Below are 25,255 nucleotides of genomic sequence, written 5' to 3'. Positions count from 1 at the left end.
GTTTCCAGTGACTGTCATTGAATATCCTTTTTTTTTTTGGCTGGTTTAAACTTAACCAGCCAAGTTAATATTCAGCGCTGGTCAGTTAAGTTCATAATAAACACAGATAGGACTGCTATTTAGGTGGTCCTATTTGGCTGCTAAACCTAGCCGGTAATGTGCTGAATATTTGTGGCTAGCCAGTTATATTGCATGATATAGTTGGTTACCTGCTATGCACTAACCCTCGGATTCTATATAGTGTGCCTAGAGATCCACTCCGAAACTGGCATGGATTTTATAACAATGTGCGTAACTTAACAAGCTTAATAAGCTAATGAGTGCTGATAACAGCACTTAACAAGCATTAATGAGCACTAATTGGCACTGATTAGAATTTATGCACACAAGTTGCTAAGCGTATTCTGTAATGAAGTGTGCCGAACTTCTAACGCATGCAGGCAAAAAGGGGCATGGTTATAGGTGGGGAAATGGGTGTTTAGTGGGCATTCTGAAATTTATGCGTGTAGTTATAGAATATGGCCCAGTGTGCATAAATCTATGTGCTGTGATTTACGAAATATTTTCGTTGGTGTAAATGGATACGGATAGTTTTAGGCGCTGAAATATCAAATTATTCCATAATTGGCACTTAAATCTAGGTGACGATTATACAATATGCTTAGCCGGCACTGATTTCAGCGCCAATTTTTTTAGGCACCATATATAGAATCTCCCCCTAAGCACTAATATTTAATGGGAGATAACCAGCTATCTCACACTGAATATTAGTGCTTAGTTAGTTAAGTGCTGTTTAACCGGCTAGAATTGCTGTATATTGGCCGGTGAGACTTGAAGACTGAAGCTGAGCAACCCTGGTGAAAACCTGCAGTTGTGGTCCCTCAATGATTGGCACTCTTGAAGCAATATCAAAAGACCTGGAACTATATCCGAACACACTGGAGACTGACAAAATCAACATCTATCAACTACAGAAGGTTGCACTGCTTGGAACTGCCCAAATCCAGCACTGATATCTCTGAATATCTTAGGTTCTTGGGAAGGACTGAATGTTTAGAGTGCCAACCTCAGCCAAGAGCATCTGGCAGGCTGTGCAAAGCCACAATAGCAATAATTTATGATTTGAGCCAGTGCCCCTAGGAATCACTGCTAATACACTAATCAGACCTTGACCAGCTTCCAGCTTTTAGAGAAACACCTGCAAGCTGGGAAAGAAAATTATCCACACTTTTAAGTCTGTCTCCTTCATTCATGAAAACACGAGGAAACAGAATTAGGAATTTAGATTTAAAAAAAAGACCTGCAACAAATGTATCAATGTTGAAGTAAGCAGTTCTCAGTACCTTGTCTCCAGGCTGAGGACGCATCACAGACACTCTGTCATAGCCTTTTCGTAGTAGCACCCACAATGCATCTAACTTTCCCTGCAAAGGAAACAAATGAGAGGTATTTCAAATTGTGCACTGACAGATCAGGAATGGAACTCAGTCATGTGTGAACCATGGGTCTTGCGAGGCACTGTTGTTCAAAATAGTTCAGTTTGCTAGAAAACATGTAATCCCGTGTTCTGTACAACTGATCTGGCAGCCACTGCAAAGTAACAGTTACTGTCTAATGTATTGCAAATGATCTGAAAAGTGTATCTTCTTGTGGTAAAGGCATGTTAGACTCAGTTTAGACACAACCATGTTGTCATTTCAGAGCTAATGCATCAGTTAGAATAAACTCACAAAAGGTTAGAACTCCTGGAGGTTTATACCTCTTTTTTGCATATTAAAGAGCTGCTGTCTTTATCCCAATAAGATATTGATTCTACTGCTGTCATGCATTTTCTAAAATTGGTGCAATTTATATAAAAGCATCTTCTGCTTTACAAAATTACTTCAAAATATGCTTTAAAAGTTGCCCACGTCACCTTACAGTACACCTTACAGTACACATAGTCCATTATTACTCTGTTTCCAAATAAATGTCATTGTGACTTTATGAGAGTTCTGATGGACCATTTTCTGAAGTATTACAGATACCATCATCCCTTGGACATCAGTGTGACAGATTGGCAACAAGACAGAAGATGCCAATGCTACAGAAATTGTTGCTTTCTCTTTTCTGCAGCTGTGTCTAAGACTAGGAGTTTTGGACTCGCAGAAAAAGAAATGTTCATTGCATGATAAATGAGTTTTTAATCCAATAATCTCTCAGCCTTTGACTACTGTATAATAGGAATTTATATTTCCCTTGCTTTTATATGTTTATGTTTTTTTATTCTTCCAATGGAAATGTCTTTGGAAATTGTGAACTCCACTAGTTAATTTGTTTATTAGCATTTGGCCATTTTTCTGGAACCAATCAAGGCGATTCACACAGTTATATAACAACAATAGTCTAGTGAGCAAATTCCATGAAGTCTGCAAGGTGGTGTTGTGAAGAGCCTTAACAATAATTTAGGGCTCCTTTAAAAGGTATCAAGGTTAAAGTCAGTCAGCAAGGTTGATGGTGACTTTAGCAGATGGCACTAAAGGACAATGAGGGAACCCTGATAGGGATATAAGGGCAGGCAGCATTGAATCCCAAAGAGTTAGCAACCTGGTACTCTTAGGAAAGAAAAAGGCACCGTTTCTTCAGCTTGGAAACAATCTGCTATTTGTTATGGGCGTCTTTTACTAAGGTGCGCTCACGTTTTTAGCGTGCGCTAAAATTGTGGGCACGCTAAATGTTACGAGACGCCCTTAGGAATGCATTGGCATTTCTAACGCTTAGTGCGCCCACAATTATAGCGCATGCCAAAAATGTGAGCGCGCCTTAGTAAAAGACCCTCTATGAGAGGTGAATTTTTACTTCTGGCATCCTCATGCTTCTCTGTCACAACTAGAGCAATTTCACGGCAATTGGTTCTGAATCCTGCTGTTAGTGATATCATCAAGTCACTCATCTTCTCATTAACAAGCATTTTTTACCATTCGCTTACAAGATTGCTTTCGTAATTTTATTACTAGTCCACCGAATAGTTTACAATGGACAACTTATTTCCCAGATCTGCTCATTCATTATTACACACCATCCCGCTCACTCTGTTCTTTCAACATAATGTACTTGTGATACCTTCATGTACTAAAATACTCCTAGAGGCAACTGGACACACTGCTTTTATAGTAATAGTTCCCAAGCTTTGGAATGAGTTAATGCTTGATCTGAAGTTGAGATCCTCCTAGAAGAAATTCAATGCTGGGCTCAAAATGTGTTATTTTAGGCAGGTGTTCATGCTGTGACCTTTTAACTCCCCCTGTAAACCTGGTGGGGCAACCCAATAAGCTGAGGTGATGGACTGTGACTGGATGTATTAACTGATACTAATTGGAAATGGGGCAGAAGTTCTGGTATCTAGTGATCCTTATAAATGGACCTGAAATTATTTTCTTTTTGTTATGTTTTCTATTATGTTAATTGTATTACCTTAATTTTTACCATTTTATATTATTTATTTTGTTGAATTGAATTTATTTGCTATTCCATATTGTATGTTTTTGATTAATTTTATGATGTAAATGCTCAGACAACCTGATTTGATGAGCACTACATCAACTAAAAAGGATACTTAATACTTGAAGCTATTGAATAGTTAAGATCCTCCTCTACTTACAACTTAAGATTGTGTTAAAATGTCCAAGACTTCTTTTATCTCTCCTGTCTTGCATCTCTCTAGCCTCAATCTGAAGATTTTTGTCTATCATGCAGACTAGTACTAAAAAATGAGACTTGGCTTGCTAACTGATGAAATTATAGTACAACAATTAACTTATCTCAGAATTGTAAGAATGTTCAAGATTAAAAATAAATTACATAAAACAGCCCTGACAGTTAGTTATACTAAAGGCTGTTCAGCATCACTATCCATATCTGACATTTGAATTCTAACTATCATACACACCCACTTAACAACCAATGCATCCTCTGAAACTTGTGTGTTGCAAGACTTGATGTAAACATTGAGGTTTTTTTTTAAATTGCAACAAACTTTGTACAGTCCAGGATTTTATCAAATGTTAAGGTCAAATGTCAGCAAACCAGCATAGTTGTGTTTGCATATTGACCATAAAATAATATTTATGATTATGTGAGCTAGTGGGACAAGAATGACTAGCTGGACTTTGCCAAAGAACTGTCATGTTGGATAATACAGTGATTATATCAACACAGTAGCATATGTTTATACAAAACAAGAAAATGTTGGGAACCTTACTCAAAGCTGAATTTATAAAATGTTCCAAAGGAGTGGAGGAGTAGGCTAATGGGTAGTGCAATGAGCTGAGAACCTAGGGGAACTAGGTTCGGTTCCCATTGCAGCTCCTTGTGACCCTGGGTAAGTCACTTAGGGCCCTATGCACTAAGCATACCATGCTGGGAATGTTTGCTTTAGATTGGTTGTAGATCATTAGTATTCGATTATTCTGGGTGATGCACAGCTCCAGAGCGCCTAGCTCTAATGAGCAACTTTTACGGCTGCTCTGAAACTGTCGGAGAAGAGGGAAGCACAAGCAGGCAGCTATAAAAGCTGCCTGCTTGTGCTCCCTATGACACCCTTTGAAAAGAAAAATCCCCCCCGCGACTCCCCATGATCCCCCCTGGGAAACCTCCCCAGAATCTTTTTAAAATATTCCCTGGTGATCCAGTGGACCCTGACTGACCCCCCCCCCCCCCACATACCTTTCCCAGCCCCCCCCCAGGCAAAATTGCCTTGGTGGTCCAGTGGACAGGAACCCTCTACAACCCCTTCTGGACCTGACCCCCCCCCACCAGCAAAGATTTACTTGGTGGTCTAGTGACCCTGCCCCCTCCCCTCCCTGTACTTGGAAAAAGATGGAGGCAGGAGGGCGGGCGCAACATCTCCCATCCTCCTGCTTCAGGGCCTACCCTGCATAAAATGGTGGCACCCAGCCCTGGTCCGGTACATCCTGGGATGCACTGGGCAGATCTAAGTACCATATGCCTTGCCCTGCCCAGTACATCCCAGGATGCACCGGACTGTGGCTGGGTGTTGCCATTTTGAGGAGGGTGGGCCCCGAAGCAAGAGGATGGAAGATGTTGCTCCCTCCTTCCTGCTTTCATCTTTTTCCACATACTGGGAGGGGGGGAACACTTGATCCCCAAGGCCATTGTTGCCTTTTGGAGGGTTGAGAAAGGGGCGCAGGGGGGGGTCAGGGTTGATAGACCACCAGCGCCGTTCTTGTTTGGGGTGCGTGGGAGGGAATCGGGGGGGGGGGGTCGGGGGTCCATTGGACCTCTAAAGGTGACTTGTGTGGGGGTTCAATGGTTCACTGGATCGGGGGGGGGGTGCAGGGGTGTGTGGAATCGAGTTGGGTCTGCATCTGGAGCTGTCAAGTAGTACTTCATGAATTTATGGTGACATGATGCAGAGTGGTTAGATGGATAGCAAGCAAGACACTATATTTTGTCTTTCTAACCCCTCTTTGAGCCTTAGATACCTTCTGCTTGTACATTCCCCCCAGAGGTATCTCTATCCTCACTGCACATCTATCAGGAGATGGGAAGAATCCACAACTGAAGGAAACAGAATCATTGCTGGCTCAGTGGCAGTTAGTAGCAAGTCAGAAGGCCCATCTCTGTGATCTTCTCTCTTTACTTTATATCACGATAAGACTAACTGGAATGACACTCTTCAGTCTTGCCCACAATCTACAACCCTGCTTAAAGAACAATAACATGTTCCAATCTGGAGGGAGGTGAATGAAGACCCTCATTGGTTTGAACTTACTTTACTCATGTAGAATAGCATGGAAAAAAGTTTCCTGCTATAAACCTCAGTGCTGTATTCCTCCTGTCCACATTAGGAAATGATTACAGAATAACAGCTGATTTTAGTCAAATAGATTACATTTTCGCCCACACGCTTCCACAACCACAGCAATGGTTTGGGGAATTTTTCTCCTTAAGAGCACTACAGCAATAAAACTGATTTTAGTCAACTCTTATTACTGGAAGAGGTGACGAGTAAACAATGATTTACTGATGGGGCAAGGCAGCACAATGAGACTGTGCAGGAGAAGCCAGATGCTACTGCTGGGACATCTCTGCTATACTGGAAGATTAGGGTGCATAAGATGAATAGAGGACAAGTATGGATGCACAACACTGGAATTCATCCAGGGTCGGCTTTACCAATGAACCAGGTGAGGTACTGGCCCAGGGCACCGGTGATTAAGGGCACCAAAGTACCCAGCCTCTGACCTCATCTGGTCTACAGGTTAGGCCTTTTCTCCCATGCCCCCACCCCCCCAGTCCAGTCTCTATCCTTCTCTCTTCCCCACCCTACAGTCCCGCACTGCTCTCTCACCTCTCTCATACCCGGTGGTCCTGTAAAGTTTATGCCGGTCGATGATGGCAGCAGCAGCAGCAGCAGCAGCAGTATGACAGGCTGCCTTTGGCCAGTCCCTGGGTCTTCCCTCTGCTGCATCCTGCCTCCTCTGATGCAATTTCCTGTGGGTGGGACGTGGTACAGGGAAGACCCAGGGGCTGGCCAAAGGCAGCCTGTCATACTGCTGCTGTCACCAGCGACCGATGTAAAGTTTACAGGACCACAGGGGAAGTGAGAGAGGGGAGTGAGCAGTGCCAGCCTAAGGAAAGGAGAGATTCTGAACCCATGGGGGCACCAGAAGTGACGTGATTGAAGGGGGAGTGTGCCGCCAAAGCAAGTTGGCTCAGGGTGCCACTATCTCTTGAGCCAGCCCTGAATTTATCATAGGGGTAAGAATAAGGGGTCATGGATTTGATATACTGCCTTTCTGTGGTACAACCAAAGCGGTTATATATATTATAAACAGGTTCTTTCTCTATCCCAAGTGAGCTCACAATCCATATTTTGTACCTTGGGCAATGGAGGATTAAGTGATTTCCCTGAGGTCATAAGGAGCTGCAGTAGGACTTGAATCCAGTTCCCCAGGTTCTCACACTACTGCACTAACCATTAGGCTACTCCTCCTTTAGTTCAGTCAAATAATAGGTTGTTTCCCATTGTAAGTACAGGGAAACCAGCAATTATGCATGCATACCTTGATGGGAGAGTACCATTTCCTGGGGGACGGTGACTTCCGTAAGTTATTATTGTTAAGAATTTTGGGTGAAGGAAACTCATACTCTTGCTCTGGCATTTTGATCCGTGCATTCTTTGCCTTCTCAAGCTTAGCCCCTTCTTCTGTTGAACCTTTTTCTCCCCAGCGCACCTAAAGAATTGAATAAATAAAAGTAATTTAAAACCAAGAAGCCCAGTGAGGTCATGAAATGAAATCCATGAGAAGTTCCATTAGGAAGCTTTTGATAGGAACCCAGTTTGCCCTGACACAATGCAATTCCAACTGACCACTTAAAGTCAAGAGACATGGTTCCACACCATAAATAATACAGATCAAATTAGAATGTAACACAGCTACATTAGAATGTAGCTCAGTCCTTGAGGCATACCTAGCCGTATCGGGTTTTCAGGATATCCACAATGAATATTCATGAATTAGATTTGCATGCAATTGAGGTAGTGCATGCAAATCTATCTCATGCATATTCATTGTGGATATCCTGAAAACCCAATGGGACTAGGTGTACCCTGAGGACTGGGTTGGGAATGGCTGATCTACCATTACAAATTCCCTTTAGCAAGAATGGCTGAATAATAGTATGGCAAATCTGTGTGGCAGGTACACCAATCCAGTCCCATAAGACTTACCGTTATACCTATTTAATATGTATATGGAATATGCAGATAAGGTATGTACTTTCATTTGAAACAAAACAGGAAATGTCAAAGAAATTTTGTTTTATTTTGTAAGAATGTATACTAGTACAGCACTTGCCTCAGATCAACCAGCGCCATTTTGGAAAACAGCACTTGCAGGACAGGAGCAATTAGTGACCACTCCTGTCCCTTTTTGACCCACAGATGGAGTAAGCTATGAGGGAGGAGCGTGGGATGATCTGGGGGAGGTGCTTATTTGTCAAAGTTAGCTACTAGGGAGTGTGGCAGAACCCAGAGGCACCATTTTCATTTATTTGGATTTGCTAATGAGTAGTTCAATGAAGTGTACAATAATCTTAAAAACAATAATCAAAGAAAAGAAAGGAACTACAATGGTGGATAGGAAAGTGCAATACGGCCATACATGCCAACAATGGAGAAGGACAAAACAGAGACAAAGGGGAGGGCAAAAGAGAGGGGTAAAGGGCTGGGGGAAAGAGTAGGGAACTTATATGGTGCTTAGCCCTGCCCAGTGCATCCCAGGATGCACCGGGCTGGGGCTGGGTGCCGCAATGCCGCAATTTTGTGGAAGGTGGGCCCCGAGGCAGAAGGGTGGGAGCTGTTGCTCCCACCTTCCTGCCTCCACCTTTTTCCATGTACTGGGGGGGGGGATGGAATCACTAGACCACCAGGGCCATTGTTGCCATGGGGGGGGGGGGGGGGTTGGTCAAATATGAAAGGCCAATTGCACTTACTCTGAAGAAGGGAAAGCTTGTTGGAAGAGCCAAGTTTTAACCATGGACTTGAATTTCTTTTACAGATAGTTCAGATCAAATAGTGAGAGGTAAGGAATTCTACAGGGCTGGGACAGTGAAAAAGAATGCCCGATGCCTGGTGGACCCAATGGATGCATTTTTTTGGCTGGGGAGAACTGAGGGTCCTATCATTCGTTATTTCATTTTAAATATATAGAATGGAGCAAAACAAAACAAATACTATTAAAATAAACCCAAAATAGAAACAAAATAAAAAATTGTCATTGTATACTCCAAATGCAGATAACTGTGTACAACAACAGAATCTTGAGTTACAACAATTTGAAGCCATAGGCTGATCTGTATCTCGCCTTCAGAAGTACACTTGAAGTACAATAATGAATACTCTTGAGCGGCTAATTGTTATTGTAATTTGGATCTGCATGGTGTTAAAACAGCATTTCCTTATACAGCTTTCTGCCTAATTTTGATTCCTGGGCTTTTAAGTAAACTTGAACCAAGAAGCAGAGGTTCATCTGATAACCGATGAGGAATATATCATTTTCTGTTTTTAGGGTTGACTGCATCAACTACTTTGACTAGGATATTGCTGTTATGTTCTAAGCTACTCTGGGTCATTCTTAGAGAGGACAACTCTAAATTGATAATGTAATATGATGTTTCTTTAAGAAACTATAAGAAATAACTGTTCTCTAAAGTTATACATCTTTACCTCCATTCTTTTAATGCCACCAACACCTCGTCCACCATAATATGAAGCATCCACTGTTGGCCATTTCTTTTTGGGTAGACCATCATCATCTTCTTCCTAGAGACAGAGAAAAGCAATTTATAGTTTAATAAACACAACAAATTCTTGAGTTCAACATGCCTTATGCTTATAGGAACACAAAGAAACACTGGAACTAAGAACATAAGAATAGCCATACTGGGTCAGACCAACTGTTCATCTAGCACAGTATCCTGGATAGCAGATTTTGAAGCCCTTTTACTAAAGCGCATTAGGCACATAGGACCGGATTCTATAAATATCACTATAAATTAGGCACCAGAAAAAAGTCAGTGCTAAGCTCTATACTGTAAAGGGTGCGTGCCCTTGACAGAATAGCGCTTAAGTGCAGATCTTGGGCCTAACTATGAGCTCCAGACTTACACCTAATGAAACCTGGTGTAAATGCTGGGGCCAAAGTTATTTGCACTGATCCAGTATTCTGTAATTATGCGCACAAATGTTTGGACTGCCCCTGACACACCTAAGCTCCTCCTATGGCCACACCCCCTGGGAGTTAGGTGCATTGCCTTACAGAATAGTGCACAGCCAGATGCATATACAAATCCTAATTGGTGCCAATTAAGATCAATAATTGTTAGCACCCAATTATTGACATTAATTGGCTCCAATTAGGATTTGCATGCGCACATGTTCGAGATGGAAGATCCCCAATGTTTCCCACATACAAAAAGTCCCATTGTCAATCCCAGGGGGAAACCCAGCATTCCCTTGAATAGGCATCAGAGTGGAGGTGTGAGGAGATATGCCCCAAGAAGCGGTAAGGGTCCACCATAAGTCCTGCAGAGGTTGTAACAAAATGCTGCCCCTCACTGTTATAGGAAGCTCCTTGTTGGGCACCTGTAAAAGAAAGCTAAAACACCAAGGGTAATATATTTCCCTCTCCACCCTAAAAGAGGTATAGTCTTCTCAATCCAAAAACCAATCTCCCAGATGTCTAGCAAGACAGGGCTGGTTATACTTATATAGATCAGGTACCCCCAAGCCTTCAGCCCACCAATTACCCAGTAATAGGTATATAGGGAGCTTTTTTTCCTCCCCAACAAAACTGAGATAAGTGGCGATGAAGAATGTGAAGATCTTTCCACAATATCTTAAATGGGAGCATCTGGAGAGTGTACAGTCATTTGGAAAATTTCACCATCTTAAACAAATGGATCTTGCCATGCAGACCCAGAGATAATGTTTGCCAGCTGGATAAAGTAGCTGTGGTTGAGTCTAACAATCAGAGGATATTGAGATGATAGAACTCCAAGGGCTGCATGGAAAGGCGGATTCCTAGATATCGAAAGGAGTGGGCTGCCTAATATAAGGGGAATGATCCCTCCCAACTCCACCGCACTCGTTCCAAAGACACAAGAGCCATGGACTTCTGGAAATTTAGACAAGAACTGGAGAAATCCCCATATTGTTGAGTTTTGTGGATTAGTGAGGTGTACTAATAAATCATCTAAAAAAGCAGAAATCTTAAAGGTTAAAGTCCTGAAGGCTACCCCTATGTTTTCTGGGTGCGCTAAAATATCTCAAATAAGAGGATTCAACACTAAAACAAAAAGTAAGGGGGATAGGGGACATCCTTGGCTCGTATCCCGCCGGACCAAAAATGGCAGTGAAAAAATCCCATTCACCCACATGACAGCTTTTGGATTCGAATAAAGAGCCTGCACTGCATCTGAAAAAAATCCAGTAATTCCATAAGCCTGGAAAGAGAAAACTCCAATAAACCTGGAAAGAGAAAACTCCAATAAACATTATCAAAGGCCTTCTAAGGATCAAAATTGATAAGAAGAGAAGGCAATTTGCATGTGAGTACCACTATGGAGGCCAAGATCTTATGAATATTTTTGGTGGCTGTTCTGCCTCTAACAAACCCAACCTGAGAATCCTCCACTAAATGAGAAAGAATCTTAGCCAAGTGATTCACCAAAATCTTGGCAAACAACTTGGCCTCAAAAATGTATTAAGAGATGGGCCTGTAGAAAGCAGGAGAGCATGGATCTCTATCCGACTTCAAAAGTACAATCATCTGTGCCATTTGTAGAGACTCCGGCAGGATCTTATTCTTGACCATGTGCGTGATATATAATGTCATGTAATGTAACAACCCTTAACCTAGCTCTCATCTGTTTTCTTTTGTCTCTCACCCCTCACCATCCACAGCTCCTTCCCTATTGGTCACCCTCTCTAGTCACTTTTTATTTAAGCTACATGACTAGAGTTTTATTTATCTTACTGGTAGTACATTTGTATACTTTTTACATCATTTTCCACAAGGAGTTACTCATATTTTCATTCATGTTCACACTGAGCACCTTTTCATATGATTTACATCTACTCACGTAGAGTTCACCCTACAAATCGTCGTTTTCAGTAATTATATTCCACCCACTGCCTTTTTCTCCTTTTTTAATAACAACGGTTTGGCCCACTAGATCAAAACATCAATATCTATAACATTATTTTATTATTTTAGCTTTTTACACCATGCACTGTCAACTTTTTCTTTGGAATCCTACACATATTGTAAGAGCACATATTATTGCTTAGAGCCAATTTATAGTATTCACGTATTTTTTCTATCACCACTCTTTATGTGATTCATTTTAACTTTTTACAAAACGCAACCATTTCTCTTGAACCTTACACATATTGCCAGAGTACAGCCTAGAGCCAATTTAAAGTATTCACATATTTTTTCTATCACCACTCTTTAGGTGATTCGTTTAACTTTTTGACATCTTTCAGCATCAATGCGTTACCGGTAATATTTTTCTTAATGCATGCTAACCACAAACTCACTTAAGCACAATATACATTGAGCTTTTTTAAAATGGAAACTCTTTAGAGTGCCGAAAGAAGCACTGTTTATTTACAACGTTTGCAATGATGCTGTACAATTTCTCTTTTTATATTTGTACAAAGCATAAGCATTTTTATTACACACTTGTTTTTTTATAGATATCTTTATATACACATTTCCCACTTTTACGTTCTCCATAATTTAAAATTAAACTTTTCTTTAAAAAAGACTGCAACAAATTTTGTAACACACACAACATTTCTTTATGCATTTTTACTACCACTGTTTAATTTACTCATTTCTCAGTTTGCATTTTTTCCATTTACATCAAACAGATGTGCATCATTTCTGAAGTCAACATTCTAACGTTTTACTTGCTGTAAGGTTGTATCATCAATACAATTCTTCCAGGTTCATTACTTCATAATATCCTTTTTGCTGTAGAGTATCATCATAACAACATGTGTGTGTTGTTTGGTGCACACATTTTTATGCAGATATGTCAGTTTCTTTAAGATCCACATTTCTACATCTCATTGTACCATCGTTTTTTGACCAATTAATGTCTTTACATATTTTACACAAAGGTCAGTCATTATTTTATTCTATTTTTTAAGATATCACAGTTTTGTTTGTTTAAAATCCTGCCTTTTTATCCTTATTCTGTAAAAAGATGATTTAGTCCTGATTTTGATGGTTTATGCATATTTGATATATATCTTTGTTATAATCTTTTTTATCTGTGTCATTATTTTATTTAATTTTTAAGATATCACAGTTTGGTTGTTTCAAATCTTGCCTTTTTATCTTTATTCTATAAAGATTTAGTCCTGATTTTGATGTATATTTGATGTATATCTTTGTTATCATTTTTTTTTATCTGTGTCACTATCTTATCATATATCATTGTTATTTAAATTAGACTCCTGAAGCAGGCTAACAGCCGAAACACAGTACTGTGTTGAGTCTTCGTCGATAAACTATTTATCATTGTTCGAAGCCTCCTTGTTTGCTTCTGTTTTCCTGGTCTATTTCCCTCTCCTTTCTGTGTTGTTGTTATTTTGTCATGGGATCTCGGCATTCCCCCGCCCCAGTGGACATTCACTGCAGATTAAACAGGCACTTTTTATTTACTGCCTAAGGTAGTCAAAACAAAACCACTACCTTTGTAATATAAGATCCTCCATCCCCCCAACTCCACTCTAAGAAGCATGCAGCTAAAAAAAACTGACCAGTTGAATAAACTCACTCTTTCCTTGAAATGAACAAGGTAACAGCTCAGAATTAGACTGAAACTAGAAGAGACACAAGCACATAAGAAAAGCCATGCTGAGTGCGACTAAAGTCCATCGAACCCAACATCCTATCTCTGACAGTGATCAATGTAGGTCACAAATATACAACAGCTCCTATAAAACAGATCTGTTTCCCATTGTTCATGTCCAAGGATAAGCAATGACTCTCTCAAGTCCACCTGGCTAATAATGTTTTAATGAATGCTTCCTCCAGGAACTCATCCAAATCTTATTTGACTTTTGCTATGGTGGTCCATCACCTTGACCACATCCTCCTACAACATCGCGATGGGTTTGAGTTACTAATGAAATGGATGGTCTAGAAATCAAACCTGATGATCTTTTATCTGTTCCTTCCATGTCCCCTGTGGCCAAACGGCCAAACAGCTCCTTCATCTGAAGGTCAAGAGGAGTAACACTAAGGGGCCCTTTTACTAAGCCGCGTAGGTGCCTACGTGCACCCAATATGCGTCAAGTTTGAGTTACCGCCCGGCTACCGTGTGGCCCTTGCAGTAATTTCATTTTTCATGCATGTCTGCTACATGTGCCGGAAAATAATTGTTATTTTCTGGCACATGGCAGAAACTGCATGGTAATTGTCATTCTATGCGCGTACGGTTACCGCATGAGACATTACTGTTAAGTCAATGGCTGGCGGTAAGGTCTCAGACCCAAAACGGACGCGCACCAATTCTTATTTTGCCACACGTCCATTTTCGGCAAAAATTTTTAAAAGGCCTTTTTTTACAGGCACGCTGAAAAATGGATCTGCGCGTGGCCAAAACACGCGCCTACACTAGCACAGTCCATTTTTCGGCGCACCTTTGTAAAAGGGCCCCTAAAGTTGATAAGTCTCTCCTGAACTTACTATAGTACAAGTTGCCTCCCAACAGAGTCTTTGGCAGGACTGAGCTTCAGTCTGATAGACGTTAAGTCAACAGCTTTGAGGAAGTGTTTTATTATGTGGAGTGGAGGAGTGGCCTAGAGGTTAGGGTTGTGGACTTTGGTCCTGAGGAACTGAGTTCAATTCCCACTTCAGGCACAGGCAGCTCCTTGTGACTCTGGACAAGTCACTTAACCCTCCATTGCCCCATGTAAGCCACATTGAGCATGCCACAAGTGGGGAAAGCACAGGGTACAAATGTAACAAAAATAAATTATCCTGTCTGCTGAACCTTAGCAATAAGCCATTCACATTTTATAGGACAGGTTGTGTAATTAATTATAGACTCTATAAATGTTTTGTTTTGCTTTTTCCTTTAGGACACCAACATGCTAATATTAATATTTTTTTATCAAAGACTGAGCAGTATGTCACAAATCACAAAGAGAAGGACAAATTACATCAAGGCACACAAACATTGTTGAAGGCAATCATTCTTTTGGCTCAACTGTTCCCAGCAGCAGCTACCAACACTATACCCAATAAAGAATAGCATTTTAATTCACCAAGTACTCTTTTCTAAGGGAGGAGGTTTGACACTATAGTGGTATCACAGAAAAACAGTACAGTATTGTGAGGGACATCCTTGTGTTTGCCTAGACCCTAGGGCAGGGGAGAATTCTGGGGCTCTCCCGACGTTAAAAAGCAGTGTCCCATTAACCGAGGGCCCATCAGTGTCTCCATGTAAAGGCCAGAGTGAATATCTGATTAGACAGAGGTTGGTGGCACCTTATAGACAAACCAATGTATTGAGACATAAGCTTTCGAGGGTTCACTTTATCAGATGCATGACGTATAGTTCAAGAAATGGAAAAATACTGTATATATGAATGTGTGTGTGAGGGGTTGGAGGGAACCAAGGATACAGAAGGCATGGAAAAGTGCAAGGCAGGATCTGGATATTGAGTGATGATAGCTGTATAATTCAGCCAACTGGTTCGGGTTTCAGATTTAATTGCCTGTCTTTTCTAAACCTAAACTCAAGATCAATTACAATTCAAGTACTGTAGCCATTTTCCTGTTTTATGGAGCTTACAAACCAAGCTGTACCTTAGGCAGTGACTTGCCCGACAACACAAGAAGCATCATTAGAATGTAAATGCTGGGTTCCCTGCTTCTCAGCACACTGCTCTAATCACCAAGCTACTCTAAACCTTTCCCAATCTTGCTCTGGTTTAAGGCTCTTCCTGAATGTTGGGCAGTGGTGTGCTGGAGCTGGCTCGCACCGGCTCGCAAGAGCCGCTTGTTAAATTTTGACAGCTCTTGCGAGCCGGCTCCATTGCGGGAGGTAAGCATGGCAGGAGGGTGCGGTCACAGGCCATGCTTACCTCCCCTGCCGCTCCGAAGCATGTACAACCATGTCCTTCACCCCCACCCTCCCCTCCCGCTCCCATCCGTCTTTTTTTAATTACCTCTGTCGAAGCGTGCGCTATTTAAAGCCTTGCTGCATGCTGGCCGTCTCCAGGCTTCCCCTGCTTGCTTCGGATGATGTTCGTGCCTTAGTCCCGCCTTCATTCTGACGTCATTTCCTTTTTTCACAAAGGCGGGACTAAGGCACGAACATCATCCAGCAGGGGAAGCCTGGAGACGGCCAGCATGCAGCATGGCTTTAAATAGCACGCGCTTCGACGGAGGTAATTAAAAAAAGACAGATGGGAGCGGGAGGGGAGGGTGGGGCAAAGGACATCATTGGACATGCTTCGGAGCGGCAGGGAAGGGCAGGGGTGGGAGGAGAATCGCTGGGTATGGATGGGTAGAGGGGGCAGGGAAGAGAATTGCATGGATGGGTAGAGGGGGGCAGGGGAGAGACTTGCTGAGCATGGGTGGGTAGAGGGGGGCAGGGGAGAGACCTGCTGGGCATGGATGGGTAGAGGGGGCAGGGGAGAGACTTGCTGGACATGGGTGGGTAGAGGGGGGCAGGGGAGAGGCTTGCTGGGCATGGGTGGGTAGGGGGGGCAGGGGAGAGACCTGCTGGGCATGGATGGGTAGAGGGGGGCAGGGGAGAGACTTGCTGGGCATGGATGGGTAGAGGGGGCAGGGGAGAGACTTGCTGGGCATGAGTGGGTAGTGGGGTGCAGGGGAGAGACTTGCTGAGCATGGGTGGGTAGAGGGGGGCAGGGGAGAGGCTTGCTGGGCATGGGTGGGTAGAGGGGGGCAGGGGAGAGACCTGCTGGGCATGGATGGGTAGAGGGGGGCAGGGGAGAGAAGAGAATTGCTGGGTATGGATGAATAGAGAGGGGCAGAGGAGAGAGGAGAGTTTCAGGACATGGATGGAGGGAAGAGCAAGAGAAATTCTGGACATGGATGGAGGGGAGGGAAGGGAGAGAGAAGAAATGCTGGACATGGAGGGAAGATAGAGGAAGGAGATTAGATGAGGGAAAAGGAAGTGAGGAGAGAAACTGCATATGGATGGAGAAAATAGGCAGAAGCTGGATCCACTGTACAGTCAAGTATGCGGAGGACCAGAAATGAAGAAGAAAGGAGGAAAGAAAAGAAATAAATGGAAAGGAAGCCCTGGAAACGGAGTCAAAGGAACAGATAGAGAGCAGCAGAATCAGATACTGGACCTGCATGATCAGAGAAACAAAGTCACCAGACAACAAAGGTAGAAAAAAAATAATTTTATTTTCATTATAGTGTTTGGAATATGTCCACTTTGAGAATCAGGTGCTGAACGTTAAAAGTTTATGTTTATTTACTTATTTATGGCATTTTATCCCATATTAAACATGAATTAGATTGGATCCTGGGATCATTTAATTTTTTTTTCCTGGAGAGAGTAATGTGTTGGCGGCCCCCCCCCCCAGGGTATAGCCAGCTCTGCAATTTTTTTGGGGGGGGGCGCAGAGGTGGGTGGGGGGCGCAGTGGTGGACTGGGGGGGGGGGCGCAGAGGTGGATGGGGGGGCGCCAAGGTGGACGGGGGGGCGCCGAGGTGGACCGGGGAGAGAGCCTGTTGTTAAAAATTTACCAGCACACCACTGATGTTGGGGCACCTTTAGCTCAGTGATCATGGTTCATGGTTTCTTTCTCTCTCTTAGAAACCCTTAGCAAGAGAGCGTCTCACTCTCCTCCAGGAACCGAAATGTTTGTCATGTCTGGAGCTTCACTTTCTTAACACACCAGGAACCTGGCATCAGGGGTGTAGCCAGACTTCGGCCAGAGGGGGGTCCAGAGCCCAAGGTGAGGGGGGCACATTTTAGCCCCCCCACGGCGCTGCTGACTCCCCCCCGCCACCACCGCCACCAACAACTTTGACCCCCCCCGCCGACCCTCACGACCCCCCTCCCGCCGCCAACCCTCCCCCCGCCATCACCTACCTTGGATGGCGGGGGACCCCAACCCCCGTCAGCCGAGGTCCTCTTCTTCCGGCGCAAGGCTTCGTTCTGTTTCTGTAAGTCGAAGCCTTGCAGATCAGCCAGCAACGCGGCCGCTGGCTGATCTGCAAGGCTTCGTTCTGTTTCTGTGAGTCTGACGTCCTGCACGTACAACATGCAGGACGTCAGACTCACAGAAACAGAACGAAGCCTTGCACTGGAAGACGAGGACCTTGGCTGTCAGGTGTTGGGGTCCCCCGCCACCAAAGGTAGCGGACAGCAACGGCGGTGGGGGAAGGTTGGCGGTGGGAGGGGGGTCGAGAGGGTCATCGGCAGGGTTTTCCAGGGCCAAATCTACGGGGGCCAAGGCCCCCGTGGCCCCACGTAGCTACGCCACTACAACCTAATTTTCATTCTAGTGTCTATGGCCTACCACACAGTCTTCTGAAAGTGTGGAAAGCAGTTTTTCTTTAAAATATTGGATTCTTTCCTTGATACATAGAGAGGGGCATTTTCGATAGTGCAACTAAGTTGGACTTTGGACGCTTTGTGCTAAACATTCCAGATTCGAATAGCAAATGTAACCATGTTCAAAAAAAGAAAAACGTCTAACTTTTTTTTCAGAAATACCATTTTGAACAAGGTGTTGTGCTTTTTAGGCCACCTTTTTATGTGACTCCAAAAGTTGACCCTAGCATTAGATAACTATGATTCAGTTTATTCTTCCAATGTGCTTCACTTTGCATTTGTCTACATTAAATTTCATCTGCCGTTTGGATGCCCAGTCTTCCAGTTTTCTTTCTGCAATTCTTCACAATCCACATGCGTTTTGACAACTTTGAATAGTTTCATGTTATCTGCAAATTTAATCACCTCACTTGTTCTGATTTCCAGATCATTTATAAATATGTTAAATAGCACCGGTCCCAGTGAGATCCCTGCGGCACTCCACTATTCACCCTCCTCCAGGGCCAACAAAAGACTGAGCTGGGCCCAGGGCAGGATTGCCGCTGCTGCCCCCCCCCCCCCAGGAGCCATATAGCCAGACTTCAAAAATTGGGGGGGGGGGGGGGGGGTCCAAAGTGTGTGTGTGTGTGGGGCATATTTTGCCCCATTTCCCTGCCCCCCACTTCTTCCACATACCTTGGCTGGCGGGGGTCCCCCAGGCCCCTCCAGCAGAAGCCTTCCTCCAGCACTATTCTCTGCCGCATTGCCTGCCCCAGTGGCGTACCAAGGGGCGGTGGGGGTGGTCCGCCCCGGGTGCACGCTGCTGAAGGGGTGCAGAGAGCAGCCGCGTGCCTGTCGGCTCCCCTGGTTCCCTGCTCTTTCTGCCCCAACAGGTTACTTCCTGTTCCAGGGCAGAGGGAGCAGGGAGCCAGCGGAGCCAACAGCCGAGCATGCACCTGTGGGAGGGGGGTTGATGCGCCGGGGGGGGGGGGGGGGTGTCATTGTGCCAGGGGGGGTGTCATCTTGCACCCGAGGGGGTATGCAAATGGTGCTTTATGACACTTTTTGGACACTTTCCTCTTTCGAAAATGAGCCTCAGAGTCATCTTAATTAATGCAAGTAACTTAAAATCTCTGCTTTAAATTTTTAATGAGGTTTTTTTGTTTTGTTTTTTGCATTACTAGTGTTGTTGCCATGTTAGTCAATATCCAAATCAGAAGACACTAAACAAATGGGAAAACAAATGACCGTCTATTTTTGACTTTTGAATTGGAATTGAAACCAGTCATCCTTTCCTCTGTTTCTTGCTCAGTGCTAAAAGAAAAATCTTCTCTTATTGTTTTCCACTTTTCCTTGGTCCCTTTCTTTGGGTTAATCTTTGTCTATTGTCAGGTCTCTTTCTCTCTCTCTTTTAGGTACAGACTGGACTTCTCACAACAGGAAATACCAGGAGTTAAGAAACCTTCCCCACAAGCCATTCCAGCTATTAAGCCATTTCTGTATTTCATACTCAGGACTAGCTGCCAAAGGAATAAAAAAAAAAAGAAAGAATGAAAAAAAAAAAAAAAACTCAAAACAGCAGAAGCCTGAATAACAAGAGTCACAAGGCCCGTGCCGGTTGAAATGTTTACGCATTCGTGGCTGGGGTGGATTTTGCAATGGTTGGGGAATGAAAAATAACCTTTGATGTTCTTCATGCTTTGGAGAAAAATAAGGTAACTAATCATCCTGCCCTTCAAAAAACTAGCCCAGAAAGGATACAAACAAAAATATTAGCATCACTGTTTAACTGACAAAAGTGTTCAACCCCACAGTTCAGTTTCTTGTCTGCTCTCTATGAAGACCTCCTACACAGCAAGAACACTGGTGCCACCAAATTTTTTCACAGCTTCTAGGAATAAAGCAGACTACAGTCCTCAGACAACCGAGGGGGGTCTGGCCTTCCAGGATAGCCACAATGAATAAGAAGACCATGTTGCTGAATGCCTTTGGTCTGTGAATAAGAATTATTTGCATAATTTGTTTATTCTGAAAACCAGGCATGTTTGATGGCTAATGGGGATTGGACCTGTGGGCCACTGACTTAGACACCATCATTTATATTGCTATGCCACAAAAAGCAACAAAAGTCACATGCTTATAAAATCCTTTCCTCAAGCAGCTTACTACAAAGTAAGTCTGAGTGCGGGAGCTGTCAAGGTCACACAATAAACAGTCATGTTGTAACCAATGGCATGGCCAGATGACAAATGCTGAGTGGACATAAGCCACAAGGTTTCTCCCGGCATCTGCCCTCCCCATGCTCTCTGCCCATCCCTGCTCCACTGCCCTGTCTCTGCTCCACTCTACTCCCCCCTCCCCCCCCGGTGCCTCTGCCTCAAATGCAAAATATAAATATCTGAGCTGGCTGGGATCCCATCCTATCAGGCTTATTTTTGAAAGAGAAGGACGCCCATCGTTTGACAAAAAATCGGGAGATGGGCGTCCTTCTCGCAGGGTCGCCAAAATCGCCATAATCGAAAGCCGATTTTGGGCGCCCTCAACTGCTTTCCGTCGTGGGGATGACCAAAGTTCCCAGGGGTGTGTTGGAAGCATAGCGAAGGTGGGACTGGGGCGTGCTTAACACATGGGCGTCCTCGGCTGATAATGGAAAAAAGAAGGGTGTCCCTGACAAGCACTTAGCCGACTTTACTTGGTCCATTTTTTCTTGTGACCAAACCTCAAAAAGGTGCCAGAACTGACCAGATGACCACCGGAGGGAATCAGGGATGACCTCCCCTTACTCTGTTCAAGGCCCTACACTCATGCATGCTATATGCAGCTCCCAGGATCAATCTGCTTATTCCAATAGAGTCCAATGTTCACTCCACCTTCATATATACATATAAAAATCTACTAGATCATGGAGATGACACTGGAATACTTAACTACCTCTTTGGGACTCCCTCTTCTATTACCTGCAGTTCAACAGGATCCTCCATCAGTACCTTTGCTGGCAGCATTCCAGGGCCCACTGAAGACACCTCCAAACGACTCTCTCTCTTTCTGTTCTCCGTGGATCCCCTGAAGCCAGGGGAAATCCACTTTAATAATCTCCCAAAATATACACTTCTCTTGGTGTACCACCAAACGTCCTCAGATAGGTCAGATGCTTGCTATACTTCCTCTCCTCCAGTACACTTCATCCTGGGTCATCACTCATAGGATGCACATTCTTTGCCTCAGTAGCTCCACCATGAGTCATAATCTACTAACAAAAATCTTACAGCTGTACACCCTCTGTACCACAGAGCAGTCCCAAACAAGTCACAGGCTTCCATCCTCATCCTCCTCATCAAATACTTAGCTCTTCCAGTCAACATCTTCACGTTCTTCTTCAGGCAAAATGGAGGCTAAACCAATCAGCCCTGACTTGTCCTTTGTCTAAGACCTTTTAAAGCACTCCTACTGCCTCAGGAAACTTATGCTCCCTCTTCTCAATATGGCAGAAAAGAGGCAAAGCACTTCAATTTGTAAACCATGTGACCTCATCAGTGCTTCCCTGATCATCCCCAGGGGGGGAAAGCCAGCTGCAATAACCACTCTCACTTCAATGCAGATGTTAAGGGAAGTGGTACCCCTATATTACTATAGTACATAGCAGCTCAACAACAATAATTTAATGCTGAGGCTCAAATCATTTAGTGCCAGGACATTTTGTGGCAGGTGTCAAAAACACATTGGGCTCCAGATTCAGCTTACACCAGTGGTTCCCAAACTTTTCCAGTTCGTGACACCCTTAATGTCTATGCAATTTTTCACTGCACCCTCCCCCCTGCAACACATTTTTCCCCCTCAAAAAAATGTTTTCATGGAGGGGGTGCACCTTTTATCTCCTGTGCACAGAAAGAGGTGCCTTATGCGCTTACTCAACTACTGCTGTGCTACCTGGTCATTTTAATACAAAACATTTTCAGTATAAATCTAAAGTAACAACTGTCAACACCTACAAACAGTATTCATAGCTGCTCCACAATTCCCACAGCAATCCCAGGATGATGGGCCACCCGCAGGGATCCACCTAGTGCCAGTAGCTTACTGCCTCTGCTGTGTTCCCTCAGTCTGTCTCCTGCTACTGGATTTTGGGATTCGGGTTATAGCGTGTTATCGCATTAACTCTGCTCTGCTGCCGGCCATGGGTCTGGTTCTTCTTCCTGTCACAACTTCCTGTGACAGGAAGAAGGACCCGACCAGTGGCCGGCGACAGAGCAGAGTTAATGCAAAAGCCTTGGTCCTGGCGCACAGGAACAGGAGACCATTCAGCATGCGCTGATTATTCCTCTCCCTCCATGGCACTCCTTGGCGCACAGTTTGGGAAACGCTGGCATACACTGTACGACTTGGATATATCTAGTCACTGTATTATGTCCATTTGCTAAATGAGATCTTTCTTTCACCTCCATATGTCATCATTTAGTAATTATTGGCTAGTTTTCCCCATTTCAAACCAAATTTGTGTTTGTATCATTTCTGCCTTTATTGAGAATGGGAAGTTGTTAAATATTTATTATTGCTTGGAAACATTTAGGGCCATAATCTCCTTTCCTTCATGGTTAATTTCAGATTGGTTTGTGGTGTCAACACCAGTTTGCTTCTTTGAATATCTATAGAAGGCACATTCTGGCAGCCTAGAAATAAAGTATCTGGTAGGCAGATTTTCCCCCTTCTTGGTAGAAGGCCAGAGTGAAATGTATCCAATATCTGAACTACCCATTGCAAAAATATATAAAATTACAAAGGAAACTCATGGGATGAAACAAAATTCACAAAGAAGCAGAATCCATGGGAACTAACCACATGTAAATCAAACCATAACCCCTTCCAAAGGTCTAAAGCTTACTGCAGAGGTTGAGCTGCTGGCATCTGCCTACATGGGCAGCCATTTTTTAAGTTTTGGGCTTAGTTCTCCCCTACATTCAGCATGTTTTGAAAAGACAAAATATTCCCTGAGGACAAACATAGAAGTACTTTTATTTTCTTAAAGGAAGAATTATTCCAAGTTTCTAATTTTACAAAGAAACAGTGTCAGTCTTTAGAAGCTACACACTTTTGTGTTCTTTTTTTTTTGGACACACACTCTTGTGTTTCTCTCTCAGTTTTTGTTTTTTGCTTTTGGGATGACTGTCCTTTAGGACTAGATTCAGTAAATGACACCGAAAAAAATTCATGTGGAGTGCTATTCTATAAACAGTGCTCTGAGTTGCGCGCCGTTTATAGAATAGCGCTTAGAGCCAAATTTCATGCCAAACTTTGAGCACGAGGATTTACACCAACTGAAACCTGGTATAAATCCTGGTGTGCAAGTTAGGTACAGATCCTCGGTATTCAGTAATTCTGCACATATGTTTAGTGAACATCCCTGACCAGTCCATGTCCCTCCCATGGCCACACCCCCTTTTGAGTTGTGTGCTATAAGGTTTTTGTGTGAATCTTTATAGACTAGTGCTTAGCTAGATGTGTGCACAAATCCAAATTGTTGCCAATTAACACCAATAATTGACTCTTCGCACCCAGTTATTCATGCCTATTGGCTTGTTAGCCAATTTAGTTGCACACGCATCTCAGGATTACACACAATTTTGTGCACGAAAATTTGCATGCCATTTATAGAATGCAGGGTTTAATTTCCAAAGATGAAGCAAAAGCTCCTCTTTGGGAGTGATTTTCTAAGATCAGTGGAAAACTTGATAAAGGACCTACGGAAGCTAGAAGAATGGTCTAAGGTTTGGCAATTAAAATTCGATGCAAAGAAATGCAAAGTGATGCACTTAGGGAGTAGAAATCCACGGGAGACGTATGTGTTAGGCGGGGAGAGTCTGATAAGTACGGATGGGGAGAGGGATCTTGGGGTGATAGTATTTGAGGTTTTGAAGGCGACGAAACTGTGACAAGACGGTGGCCCTAGCTAGAAGGTTGTTAGGCTGTATAGAGAGAGGTGTGACCAGCAGAAGAAAGGGGGTGTTGATGCCCCTGTATAAGTCGTTGGTGAGGCCCCACCTGGAGTATTGTGTTCAGTTCTGGAGGCCGTATCTTGTTAAGGATGTAAAAAGAATTGAAGCGGTGCAAAGAAAAGCTACGAGAATGGTATGGGATTTGCGTTACAAGACGTATGAGGAGAGACTTGCGGACCTGAACATGTATACTCTGGAGGAAAGGAGAAACAGGGGTGATATGATACAGACGTTCAAATATTTGAAAGGTATTAATCTGCAAACTAACCTTTTCCGGAGATGCGAAGGCAGTAGAACGAGAGGACATGAAAGGAGATTGAAGGGGGGCAGACTCAAGAAAAATGTCAGGAAGTATTTTTTCACGGAGAGAGTAGTGGATGCTTGGAATGCCCTTCCGCGGGAGGTGGTGGAAACGAAAACGGTAACGGAATTCAAACATGCGTGGGATAAACATAAAGGAATCCTGCTCAGAAGGAATGGATCCTAAAGAGCTTAGACGAGATTGGGTGGCAAAGTCGGTGGCGGGAGACGGAGATGGTGCTGGGCAGACTTATACGGTCTGTGCCAGAGCCGGTGGTGGGAGGTGGGACTGGTGGTTTGGAGGCGGGGATAGTGCTGGGCAGACTTATACGGTCTGTGCCAGAACCGGTGGTGGGAGGCGGGGCTGGTGGTTGGGAGGCGGGGATAGTGCTGGGCAGACTTATACGGTCTGTGCCCTGAAAAGGACAGGTACAAATCAAGGTAAGGTATACACAAAAAGTAGCACATGTGAGTTTATCTTGTTGGGCAGACTGGATGGACCGTGCAGGTCTTTTTCTGCCGTCATCTACTATGTTACTATGTTACTATGTTACCTAGTTAACATGTGTTTTCATGCACCCATTTTACACCTATTTTATAAAGTCAAGTACACACCTACTTGACTTTATAAAATACTAAGTACATAAGAATAGCCATACTGGGCCAGACCAATGGTCCATCTAGCCCAGTATCCTGCTTCCAACAGAGGCTGAGCCAGGTCACAAGTATCTGCCAGAAACCCAATTAGTAGCAACATTTCATGCTACCAATCCTGGGGTAAGCGGTGGCTACCCCCATGTCCTTCTCAATAACAGACTATGGACTTTTCCCCCAGGGACTTGTCCCAGATATGCT

The 25,255-nt window shown here is 43.7% G+C and overlaps 1 protein-coding gene across 1 annotated transcript in view; it reads right to left on the bottom strand.

The window, feature by feature from the left end:
• Positions 1-25,255, bottom strand: part of ANTXR1 (ANTXR cell adhesion molecule 1) — a 269,622-nt gene that overhangs the window by 55,527 nt on the left and 188,840 nt on the right. The window contains exons 15-17 of the mRNA XM_030201863.1: positions 9,233-9,328; positions 7,068-7,238; positions 1,344-1,424 (exon numbers count right to left, since the gene is read on the bottom strand). Coding sequence (XP_030057723.1) covers positions 1,344-1,424; positions 7,068-7,238; positions 9,233-9,328 — 348 coding nt within the window. The remainder of the gene's footprint in view (positions 1-1,343; positions 1,425-7,067; positions 7,239-9,232; positions 9,329-25,255) is intronic.

Source organism: Microcaecilia unicolor, chromosome 4 (genome assembly GCF_901765095.1).
Source record: "Microcaecilia unicolor chromosome 4, aMicUni1.1, whole genome shotgun sequence".
In the NCBI taxonomy this organism is placed as follows: Eukaryota; Metazoa; Chordata; class Amphibia; order Gymnophiona; family Siphonopidae; genus Microcaecilia; species Microcaecilia unicolor.
This window is presented reverse-complemented; position numbering and strand designations above follow the sequence as displayed.